This window comes from Vicugna pacos, chromosome 17 (genome assembly GCF_048564905.1).
Source record: "Vicugna pacos chromosome 17, VicPac4, whole genome shotgun sequence".
Classification (NCBI taxonomy): domain Eukaryota; kingdom Metazoa; phylum Chordata; class Mammalia; order Artiodactyla; family Camelidae; genus Vicugna; species Vicugna pacos.
The window spans coordinates 22,999,879-23,012,178 of NC_133003.1; the positions used below are offsets into that span (position 1 = coordinate 22,999,879).

The 12,300-nt window shown below is 45.8% G+C and overlaps 1 protein-coding gene across 12 annotated transcripts in view; it reads left to right on the forward strand.

Moving 5' to 3' along the window:
• DOCK3 (dedicator of cytokinesis 3) overlaps positions 1-12,300 on the forward strand; it is a 296,560-nt gene that overhangs the window by 250,679 nt on the left and 33,581 nt on the right. For 11 of the 12 annotated variants that reach the window (XM_072941347.1, XM_072941354.1, XM_072941349.1 and 8 more), the window contains 5 exons: positions 2,681-2,766; positions 5,494-5,520; positions 5,646-5,741; positions 10,173-10,233; positions 10,743-10,836. In XM_072941347.1, coding sequence (XP_072797448.1) covers positions 2,681-2,766; positions 5,494-5,520; positions 5,646-5,741; positions 10,173-10,233; positions 10,743-10,836 — 364 coding nt within the window. The remainder of the gene's footprint in view (positions 1-2,680; positions 2,767-5,493; positions 5,521-5,645; positions 5,742-10,172; positions 10,234-10,742; positions 10,837-12,300) is intronic. The other variant, XM_072941350.1, reaches the window with a different exon arrangement.

A 12,300-nucleotide genomic window follows, 5' to 3' on the forward strand; every position in this document is an offset into this window, starting at 1 on the left:
CCTTTGGCTCTGTTTACTACTCCTGTACTTCTTACCACCTACTAAAACTATTTCTTCTAATTATAAAAATAATACTTATTTAATGTAGAAAAATTAAAACTGCAAATAAACTATAATGAAGAAAATTAACTCATAATCATACTACTATTAGTAACTCAAGGGGGAGAGGGACCAAGTATGTCTTTTTTTAGACTGTATTTCCCAATACATAGAGATTTTTAAGTTAAAAAGTGAGATCATTGTGTACATTGGTTTTTAATCTCCTTTTTTTAGTAGCACCTTGTCAGCACTATCTCTTCATGTCAGTTAATGCTCCCCTGCACTACACTATCTGTTTAGAGGCTACATGGTCTCCCATTGCATGGCTTGGACCACAGTGTAGTTTGTCATTCCAAATTTTTGCCATCAATATTGCGAAAAACATGCCCATTTCTAATTATTTTCTATTTCTAATTATTTTCTTAAGTGAATCTTTCACCTGTAATTGCTGGATCAAAGAGCAAAACCATTTACGTTTTTACAATACTGTTTCTTCAGACAACCACTGTTCTCTGTAGACTGCTCAGACCCCAGGCCAGCTTTTCTTTGTGTGCCCCATCCAAGCACTGCACATGTTGAGCCGGGTGAGCCGTTGTCCCTGCCTCCTCTACCAGATGATGAGTTACTGGGGCCAAGTCTATTTCTTGTGCTTTTATTTCTTAGAACCTATGCCTGAGACATGGTGGGTTCATGGAGATGAAAATCAAAGCTAACAATCATTGAGCACTTCCCATGAGTTAGGGCACAGGGATGCTGAAGAGAAGTATTAACTGCCATTACATTTCACAAATGAGGAAGCTTAGGCTTCGAGAGGTGGATATTTTGTACAGTAGGCAGCTGGTTACGTCACAGGACAAATATTTTTTGAATGACAAGGTGTCACATCAGGAATATTGGTTTTTTAGAATAAAACGAACTCCGCAGACCTGAAATTGTCAGTATTTCCAATTATGACATGATATATTTGAAGAACTTATTAGCATTCTGTTTGACTTAGAGACATTGATTTTGCATACATTGATCTTCAGTGTCCCTGTTTTGGATTTCTCAATTTCTCCGAGTAACTTCTTCCTTTATCAGCACTGCAGAGGGTAATGAAGTCATGTCCCCAGATTCTTCCATCACTAGATTCTTTGCCCAGTACAGAAGTTCTAACACTTGAATAGGCATCAAAATGACCTACAGGACTTGTTAAAATACAGACTGCTGCCCTTCAGCCCCCAACTTTCTGATCTAGTGGAGCCTGAGAATGTGCATCTCTATTTTTCTAACAAGATCTCTAGTGACTGATGTTGCTGGCCCAAGGACCCATTTGGAGAACTCCTGGGAGCTGCTGCACCCATATTTGCACTGTTATGCTCTCTGCTGCTCCAGGTCCCCTCCCCACCTTTGCTCTGTTCTGGAAAGCACAACATGTACCCGCAAGTGTGAAGGGAGATCCCTCCCTGACTTTGCATGACCCCAGGCAAGTCCCTGGTGGGGCCTCTTCTCCACACAGAGAAAGCCAGATGGCCTCGCTCCCTCAGGGCCCCTAATCTCAGACTTTGTATTTCCTCTGAAATGTATATTCAAGCAGCTGACTTATCAGGCCAAACATAAATGTACGACACTCTTCATCCTGGCCAGAGCAGACCACTATAAAAAGGACCATATTTATTCATCCATTCTCATTTTCTGCTGATGGGATTTCAGAAACTGTAATTGCCTTCAATGAATTTCCTAATTCAATTATTCTTTTATTACTTCATTGCCTTAGGACTTTGGCCCTATGTGGAGTGAGAAAATGCTTTTTATTTTTATTTCATTAAATGCAGCTATGCCATTTTTTGTTTATATAAAAATCTATATAAATGATACCACAATTCCACATTTTAAAGGCTAATGAAGAGTTTAAAAGATTTTATCTCACATCACTTACAACTAACTTCTCACCTCAGTGTAAATCCAGTAAAGCCTATTAGAAAAGTGGCTAAGCAAATAAATGCCTTGCAGGTTAGTGGGAACAATGCAGTACTGTTCCTCACAGTTTAGGAATCCAATAACAAGTGCAGGGGACCCCAGTGACGAAGGAAGCAGCGACAGGGGCAGCAGCTCCAAGGACTTTAGGTCCTGTGAGGACAAAGACCGGAGACTTTTATCCTAAAGGAGACTCTCTGAAGGAAACACTCACATCTTCCTCAGCCCAGACTAGTGCCAGCCATTAGTCTGAGGAGCCCCCCAGAAATCTTCCTTTGTGACTGGCTAACTAGACGGTAAAATTCTAACCAAATGTATTTTATACATATGGATTCTTTGGAATGAGTATTTTTTTAAGAAAGAAAAACACTTGACCAAGTCCTCTTTTGGATCCAAAATATTTTTCTCTCTAGGGAATCCTTGCCTTTTGCCACTAGATTGGGTAAAGAGTGAGATATGTAAGTTCCAACTCTTATTTAAACCACTAGAGTGAGAACCCTTCCTAATTGGGAGAGGCAGGATGGTTTCTTGGTGATAGATGAGATCCAGCCTTCTCCAGGATTTATTTGGTACAAGGACAAAATCAGGAAGCAGTTCTCCAACATCCTCACCCATTGCAGGGGCTGGGTTTCCTATTCTTCCTCTGAGGTCAGCTCACATTTACAAAGTCTCTGCTTTCCTCTAGGTGGAGGCCGAGCTGATTGACAAGCTGGACAGCATGGTGTCAGAAGGGAAAGGCGACGAAAGCTACAGGGAGCTCTTCGGCCTGCTGTAAGCTGCTTCAGCTCCAGGCACCCACTTTGTGGGGTGCTGAGGGAGGCTGATGAAGGATAGGGGTGCAGCCTGCGCTGGGCAGCTTCAGAGGTTGGGTATCAGGAGAGACTTGTGTTGTTCCTGGTGGTGGCAGTGCTCACCTTCTGTCAACATGAAAATGGCATCATGATGGCAAGCTCTCCCAGGGATTGCCATATTGACTGAAGAGGTGGAAACAAGTGGTAACTCTGAGCTTTTAGATTTGCTAATAGGAAAAGGATCATTGTATGTCTTCACAGCATGCACTGTATCCAGCTGAGCAAGCAGCTTGTGGGGACTCATTGAGAGCTCAGTGCTGGTGTTTCTGGGAGAAAAAGTTAAATCTCTGCTGTGTAAGACTACAATCGGCTTGGAAAACACTACCATGGATTTTGGGACTTGAACAAGCCATACCCTCTTCTCCAGACCAGTTTCCATTTGTGAAACAGGGTGGTTGTCTGCATAATGTTAGGGGCCCCAGGTACACCAGCTGTGGCGTCTGTCTTGAGTTGAGGGAGGCCAAAAGAGCTTATGGAACTTGCCACAGGGCTGAGTCCAAAGAAGGGCCTCAGGAGAGCCATGGTCCTCCCAGATAGATAGTAGAGTTGGGTATTATATCTTCCTAAAAAACAAAAATTTAAGACGTTTACAGCTCTAGAGCCCCCTCCCATCTCATTATTTCTAGCTTTGATATTTGTTTTAGTGCCCATTTTGAAGATAAGCCTGTAACATGTTTTCCAATAATAATACTGTACATTTACTTAGAACTTTATAGTGTACAGAATGTGTTGCCTTTTCTTATTTAATCCTCACAACCTGTGAGGTGGGCAGGGCAGATCTTATCCAGATGAATTGAGGTGATGAAACTGAGCTCAGAGAAGTGGCAGGATGCCCTCGGTTGCATTGCCAGTAAGAAGCAGCTCTGGGTGCAACCCAGAAGTTCCAGTTTCAAGAGGGGGAAATCTAGGGGGAGGGTATAGCTCAAGTGGTAGAGCACATGCTTAACATACACAAGGTCCTGGGTTTAATCCCCAGTACCTCCTCTAAAGATAAATAAATAAATCTAGTTATCTCCCCCCCCCCACCAAAAAAGGGGGAAATCTTAGGGTTTTGAGGGATTTTTTGGTGGGGAATGGCAAGGGAAATATTTAGGTTTATTACTTATTTTTAGAGGACTGGAAACTTGAACCCAGGACCTTGTGCATGCCAAGCATGCACTCTACCCCTTGAGCTATACCCTCCCCCTTCAAGAGGGGGAAATCTTACTGTGATACCCTGCCTACTTTGTTCCTGGAAGAGTCATACAATAAAATGTGAATTTATTTGAAATTTAAATAATTATAATTTGGGAAAATGAATCCATCCTTTAGTATTTTAGTATTTGTCTTTTGGCTGAAGATGTTTCTAGTTGTGGAAATAAGGCAGAGAAATCTCTTCCTAAGCTACTAATAGATGATTTTACTACAAAGGAAAATGCACAAAACTAATTTGCTGTTAATAATTACCTGACCAAAGAGTTTTTACATGAAAACTCTTCTAAATCATGTCTCAGAACTGAAAGCTGCTGATGACCATGGAACAGCATTTCCCAACTTGTGTTTTGGGGAAGATGTTTGTAGGTGTGCTGAGAAAACAAAAACAAGTGGATCATAGGCTAATCTGGTTAGAAAAGACTCAATTAAACAAAATTGAATGGGCATCCATTAAAGAATTTCTCAAAGCCTTTAATATACAGAAAGATGTGAAAAGTCTCCAAAAGGAAAGTGTAGTGGTCAGCATTTTCTATGCTTGTTTGCCCACAGAACACCTCTCTCTGTCCTCTAGGATAGCAGAGCTCTGTAGAGCACAGTTTGGGAAATGCCAATACAGTGGCTTTATCTGCACAGCTCAGAGGTGATACCCAATGGTCCTGCCTTCTCTATCTAGTAACATGAATCACATGGGAAACTTTTACTTTCCCAAAAGCCTCGGCTCAGTTTAGATACTCTGAGCAATGAAGTTAATACAGTTGTCATCATAGTAGTAGTAGCAGTCAGGCTGTGGGTATGAGTTCCCAGTGCTGGGCCCTTGCCTGAGCCTTCCGCTCCAGCTGACTTTCATGATCTTAGGGAGCTACAGACAGTGTAGAAAGAAATCAGGAAAGAGACGTGGGTCTTGGATCATCACTAGAGCAAACAAAGAGTCCAGGTCACCAGCCGCTAGGAGAGATCCGTGGGAAGGCAGAGGATCTCAGAAGCCAGGCTCTTGGGAAGTCAGAGGCTGCTCTGAGGTAATAGGAACATGGGCTGGCAAGTGAGAAAAACACCTGGGCATTTAGCTCTTGGCTGTGGCACATTTTGCATGGGAGCATCCCCTGACAGTGGAAATGACCTGCCCTCATGCTGGGCCCTTGAGACTGGTTGGAATCTTCCCCTTGGTTTACATGAAAAGGTTGGTTTGTATATTTTCTAAGTATGGCTCTAAGCAGTGATAGAGGCAGCCAGCCAATTGGCAAAGCCAGGCCCATCCCTCAGTGGACCCTTACTTAAGTGCTTGTTCAAAACAGACCTACCTTGCAGTGTGTACACCCTAAAGGAGCTGGGGGCATTGAAACCCCTCCCTCAGTTATGGCATCCATAGCAGCTTGTACAGGAGAGGGAAAATGTGTTCATTTTTTGCTTCCAGTTCAGTAATTGCTTTGTCTTTGCTTTCTGCTGCATGGAGTAGAACCCAGCTGTTTGGGCCCTACCCCAGGTAAGACTGCAGTGTGGTAAGTCTGCCGTCTCCAGATCCATCACAGGCCCCATGGACTCTGGGACCTCACTCTGGTGCCCAAGGAAAGCTCATGAGTTGTGCATTGTGTTTGCTTCTGCCAATAGCTTGCTGGAGAAGGTCGAACAGGAAACATGGCGAGAGACCGGCATTTCCTTTGTGACCTCAGTCACTCGCCTCATGGAACGTCTTCTTGACTACAGGTATTTCCTCAGGCACCTACCTGACCTGTTCTCTGGTTAGGATACTCTCCCCAGCAAGAGGATCCCCTGGCCTTAAAATTGAGACCCTGTGGCCATCAAAGTAGGACTGTTCTGGTGTTGAGTGCATCACCCATCATTAGGAATCTACTGATGGCAAAGAGAGAGAAGGAGGAAGCCTCCCAGGGGTAGGCCAGGGCTTCCTGGGCTTACCCCCTGATGTGTGGGCACAGGTACCCAGGAGGGATCCCAGGGACATGCAGCCATCTGGCTTTTCATCCAGAAAGGTCAGGGCTCAGAGAAGTGGGCACAGCATAGGGGAAGAGAAAGGCTGTCTCCAGAGCAAGGCAGGGAACAACTGTAGGTCATTAGTGCAGACTTTTCTCAGAGTCATATGGCAGATGGGCAGGAAAATACCACCTGGTACAGAAATGTGACGCAGGAAGACTTTCAGCTGGTTTTTCCAGGGACTGAGGACCCTACTTTGCCTTGCCTCCATTCTTTGTGTGAAGTCTGTTTATTTCTGCCCCTTGGTCCTGGCCATGAGCAGATTAGAGGAGGCAGCCTGCGAGCTCAGAGATCATTATGCTCTGTCCAGTCTGAGAGTTCATGTGAAATTAATTTTTTCATGAAAGTCTGCCTTCTCAGTCATATCGTGTCTTTTGAATTAGACTAAAAGTAACAATGAAGCTGTCATTGCATCCTTAGCTGTTCTCTTAGCAGACTTCAGTTGGTAGCTAAGGATGCCTTTTGGGAGCATAGAAGGTGATAAGGAATGAGGAGGAATGAGACAGGAAACTCAGCTCCAGGCAGTAGCTGTCTTCTCTGTGCTACAAGTTGTGCAGTTACCATGGTGGAGCATTTTCAACCCATGGATCAGGAAATGAAGGAGCTTAGGCCACCTCTAATTGCTGCCAAGCAGAAGGTGCTGCTATGCCAAGACTTCTGCTCAGCAGAAAACTCAGGTGTCCATTACACTGGCCTGGACATGGAAATGCAGTTCCTGAGAAATATGCTCACATCTTGAACGTCCCCTGTTCCTGTAGCACAGTTGTGCTGATGCAAGCTTCAGCACATTTTTCCTGGACCTTATAAGGTCACAGGTGGCCTTTGGGGGACCCCTTTTGGAAGGGGAATTTGTTTGTTCTTGCCATATCCCCAGCCTTCCCTGTACTTATCATCAGACAGGGAAGAGGGGTGGACAGAACTCTGTACCTGCCCCTCACTGCAACATTTACTGACACTCAGCCCTGTTCACTGTGGCCTACCAGAAAGAGCAGAAATTACTTTCTTAGTCTCCAAGGCCTAGTTCTGGCTACCTGTTTGATTTATGTACCTACACGCAACTCAAGCTCATATCCAGAATCAATTTCATTCTCCATAATTTCTTGTCTCAGTGATGGTACCTAAAACAAAGTTCATACTCTCATGTGGATCAAAGGCCCTTCCTAAACTGGCCTTTGCCCACCTTTCCAGCCCTGTCTCCTACCAGTCCCCAGTACTCGTGCCCTGCGCCCCAGCCTCCCAGTGTAGCTCCTTGGTAACTTGAAAGGAAACACCATGATGTTTATGATGGCCTCATCTATTACAAGTATACCATGTGCTTTGTGCTTTACAAACATTGGCTCTGATCCCATAAGCAGCCCTAATGGGCAATCATCGTTCTTAACCAATGAGGAAATTTCATTGGTAAGAAGTGCCATTGCCAGAATTTGAACCAGATCTGTCTGACTCACGAGCCATGCCCTAGCTCCTCATCCATGTTGTTACCACTCACATCCTTCCCTTCAGGCTTCTCTAATACTGTGCCCTAGCATTAGAGCCGTCTTCCCAGGAGTAGCCTTCCAACCCACCCCTATCAAGGAGGCTTTCAAAGACAGGAGCTTACCTGGCTCTCTGTGCACATCTCAGAGGATGAGTCACCTTGGATGATGATTATTTATCACCTTTGTGACTCATCCAGCAGAAGAGAGCCAGCTCCTTGAGTACAGGGGCCTTGTTCTTATCTCCCTGGTCCCCTGCATGGAGCCTTGATGGTCCCCTGGCAGGTATGCAGTAATACTGATTGATTGGATGAACCTACTGGGAAAACATGCAGGAACCAAAGAAATCTCTTCTTCTAACTCAGTGCAGTTTAGTTCAACAAGAACTTACTAATAAAATAGTTGTTGAAAGTTAAAATACATATATATCGATTATACAAATAATCAATAGGTTGTACTCCAGAGTGACCTGAACCTATAGTGTGAGACTCAGTTTTAGGCTGACATGAACCTTGGGTATTCAGAAGAGTACCTCTTCAACTTTTGTGTCAATGTCTTCAACTTCTGTGTGAATCCCAGACACCCTGTACCAGATGTAAAGGTGCTCATTGATAGGAGCTGTGTATCCCAGGTTAGGAAGCAGAGCCTTAGGGAAGGTTTTCTTAGTGCCCAGGAATAGTCAGGGACAAAGCTTGAGTTGCCAAGCCCTTGGGGCTTTTCAAGTGAAATCTCCACCCGGAAGAGGTGACTGTGAGTTATGGAGCTTTCCTTTCCCAGGCCCCTCCAGTAGCACTGAGGGCTACCCCGCCTCTGGTCTAGGCCACAGCCAGTACACTGCACATGGCCAGATGCCTCAGAAGCCTCTTTAAGGAGACTCCCCTGCTCATCCCCCAGAGATAGAGAGAAAGGGGCACAATGGCTGCACCCAAATCAGAGACTTTATAAGGTGTCCTGTCTGTTGAGCAGCCACACGGAAGTGATGCAAATCCACCTAGAAGGTAAGAGTTTGCTGTTAACAGGGCATGGAAGAGGCAGTCACGGAGAACAGAGGTGTGTAGGAATGCTGTTGGCATCACAGTGTTGAGACCATTGCTTTTCTGTTTAATTGACTTGGCTGTAAAGTTCTGGTCATGGCCAAACAGAAGGTGATGCCTGGTAAATGTTTCAGATGCTTTCTAGGAAAAAAACAAACAATTGAATGCCAGCGTAGCTTGTTGAGATGTCACTGCCTTGCATGAGTCAACTTACTGGAGATGCCTTCTGTCACTTTGTGGGTTTTTTGGAACAGGTTGGCATCTGGTCCTTAAGTTCACTCCTCTTGAAAAGGCACAGCAGTTTCCTGTCCCTGATAGCACTAAAGGACAGGTTCCGCAGTGGTGTGTTCAGGACCTTCATGTCTGGCTACAAAGGAGCCACATGCCTTACAGGGTGAAGACAAACCTTGGTTCCAAACCCTACAGAGCTGCCAACTCTTGACAGTGGCATTCCAGAGGGGGAAGGACACTTGGCTTCACAGAATGCCATGAGAGTTGTGTGGATTCTCAGTATCCCTTTCTTTCAAAGAAACCACCTAAAAGAAGTCATCTCTCTGTGTGCTGGGCTGCAGCTAGGAAGGTGAGACAACTGTTTGTGTCACATGACTATCCAGAGGCTCAGTGACTTGAATTAGGGCTCCTCGCTCCCAGCCATGAGTCTCACTGGGTCCTGTGCCTGTCCATGGAGCAAAGCCAAGACACACTCTCCACTTGATCCTAGTTGTCCACAAACCCCCTTACGCAGCCTTTCCCCAGAGCTGCTAACACAGCTGCACAAGGAATTATATATTCTCCAGAGTGGTGCAGGCTGCCATGGAAGGAGACACAGCAGACGGATGGGACTCTGGCTGACTGGATGTACAGGAGGCTTCTTGCTGGATTCACTACTCTGGTTCTCATTCTTTCATCTCCTTGTGCTAGGCCTCTGCTCCTTCCCAGAGGAGCTTGGCTTTGACCAGTCCCCTCCCTCCCTTGGCAAGGATCCCTTCTCTGTGTTCCCATTGTTCTGTGACAGGCCAGCCATGACCCCTCCTGTACCCTACCCTGCTCAGTGTGAATGCAGCTCAGCCCTGGCTGAAGCTACCCCTTAATCAGAGAGAAGCTCCAAACTCACTGCTCCTAGTTAGAGGGGATTCCAGAGACTAGTGCACAGGAAGGAGACCATAGGGAGAAATGCCAAAGAGGTGATGAACATGGCAGCCATGCCATGGTTGCTGTGGCCACAGGGTCCTGAAGGTAGGTCCCTGGAGTGGAGCGTCTTAGCTTCTATTAAACACTATCCTTCAAAATGAAACCTGCACTTTAAGGAAAGCTCTGTACCACCCCTTTTGGGAACTTGAGAATTTAACCTTCTACCTCACTGACATACTCTGTTATGCTGAAGGCATTGGTAGGGCTCTACACTCTGCCACCAGAACAAGAGGTTCAGTTGAACAGAGATCTTTGAACCCTACAGATGGGTCCAAAGCTTAGAGGGAGCTCGTAGTACAGTCTCATCTGTGGAAGAAGTTTCTGTTGGAGAGCAACCTAATCTTGGGTTTGGTCACATCAATGCCTTAGTGACACTGCAGGTCTCTGTGTTGTCCCCAGAGCACCACTTCATGCCATGGGACATTCATCTGTGCTCTCCCTTCCAGGGACTGCATGAAAGGAGAGGAAACGGAGAATAAGAAGATTGGCTGCACTGTTAACCTGATGGTGAGAGAACATGCGCTCTTCCTCCTATCTGCCTTGTGGAATGGCTTCTGTCCTGCCCTGTGATTGGCTTGTTCTTCCTATAATACATGGCTAGAAGCCTAAGGTTTTGAGTCAGGACATCAGCTCTGTTACTGGTGTCTTAGAGACCTGTACCTCATCACTCCCATTCCCACTTGGGAAAGAAATGAAATGAGCTTGTCTTCGGACAGAGCTCTAGCCTGACTTCTTGGCAAGGTCCTGACAACCCTGACATACTCTAATTTCCATTCTGCCCTGGACCTCTTCCTCTTTCTCACTCCTCAGGGCTCCTGCAGATCTGCCAGTGGTTTCAGCCCCAGCAGGTGTGCCTTCTGGCTGGTCCTTTCTCTTTGTGGTCTGGCTGCCTCCACAGCCTGTCCTCCTGTCCTGTCCAGCACACCAGGGTTTTGGCCAACTGCCTAGAACTCAGATATGGCCTCCACAGGTGGCAGCCTCTCTCAGCTTCATGTATATTTCCTTCTCTCTTACAGAACTTTTACAAGTCTGAGATTAACAAAGAAGAGATGTATATTCGCTACATCCATAAGCTTTGTGACATGCATTTGCAGGCTGAAAACTACACAGGTGAGTGCGAAGGGAGAGAGCCACGCCAGCCCATGAGGACAGACTGACAGACGTGCACAGGTGGCAGAGAAAGGCTCTGGGCTGGCTCCTGCCAGATTTTAGCAGAGTATCAGGGCCCATGCTGCCCTCTCACCTCGCTTCTTTCCCTCAACTCCTTTGTAACACGTGGTTAGAGAAAAAGCAGGTAGAACTTCACTTGTGCCTTCATGCCTTGTCCTCTGCTGCCTCAGGCTGTTCCACTCTCCTTGCCTCCTATTCACCGCTTCTGAGGTGGCAAGGGTGACCTCCCACTTCTGGTGTGCCAGGTTCAGAGCATCTTCAGCTCCCTGTCACTCCGTGTGAGCCGAGCTTTTTCAAGGAGCCTCACAGCTGGAGCTAAGTGAGGCCATGACACAGGAACATCAGCCTAACCCTAGGACTTCCAGAACTTGCTGGCAGACCTGCCCTGCAGGCTGGCCTCTTTCCGTGCAGCTACACAGCAGCCCCACAATGAGCTCCCAGTGCAGAGTATGGACCATGTTCACCTGACTTTCTAACAGGCCAGACAAGTGCCTTTTCATTGTATCTTCAATTTAATCCATTACTAAGGCATTTTGTAAAAGAACAAATTTAAAAGCATTTCAACTGAACTGCCACACTCTTATTTACTGAGCACTCCTCTGAATCACGAGGATATGTGTATCCATGTGTGTCCTGCCTGATCACCTTGTGTCATAGTCCCCCAAAATAGCCACCTTCTTCACTATGCTGACCAGCCATCACATCTTGGCCCTTGAGCCATTGGACTTGAATTTGTGTGATAGAGCAGAAAATGGAAGCTGTTCTTGTTCACAAGCTTTACTAGAATTAGATGAATTTGTAGAAACACAGAATCTTCCTTCCTTGTGTTATGTTAGATGTTAGAGAGTTTGGAATAGATGCCGCCTTTCCTGACCGCAAAACTTGGCACAAATTAAATCTGAAATGACCAGGCTGAATCTGCCATTTTCTGCGTCCACATCCACACATGATCCCAGAAAACCTTTGAGAGGGCAGTGAAGTGATAGACTTTGAAAAATTTCGTGTATCAGTAGAAGCATTTACTAAACTCCTGGAGGACTGGACCATAACTAAGAGCCTAGGTCAGGAATTTGGATAGAGAAAGACCTTGTCTCTGGTGGCTTCAGGAACAACATCTGAAAAGAACATAGACAGGGAAGAAAAAAAGATTTAACATGGTTTCCTAGATTCCAAAAGGAGGCCTTGAGGACCTCAGGGGCTTGTCCCCAGAGAAAAAGGGCTTCCCAGATCCAGTGAGGAGGCATGTATATCCCTGGCCAGGAGATCTGATGACCAGAGCATAGGCAGAGAAGCAAGGATGATGAGGCGGAGCCTAGAAAGTGGCTGCAGGCAAATATGCCTGGCTAAAACTAGAAGTAGGTCACAAAATAATTAGAAAAGAGATTCTTCATAGTCAGGGGGAGC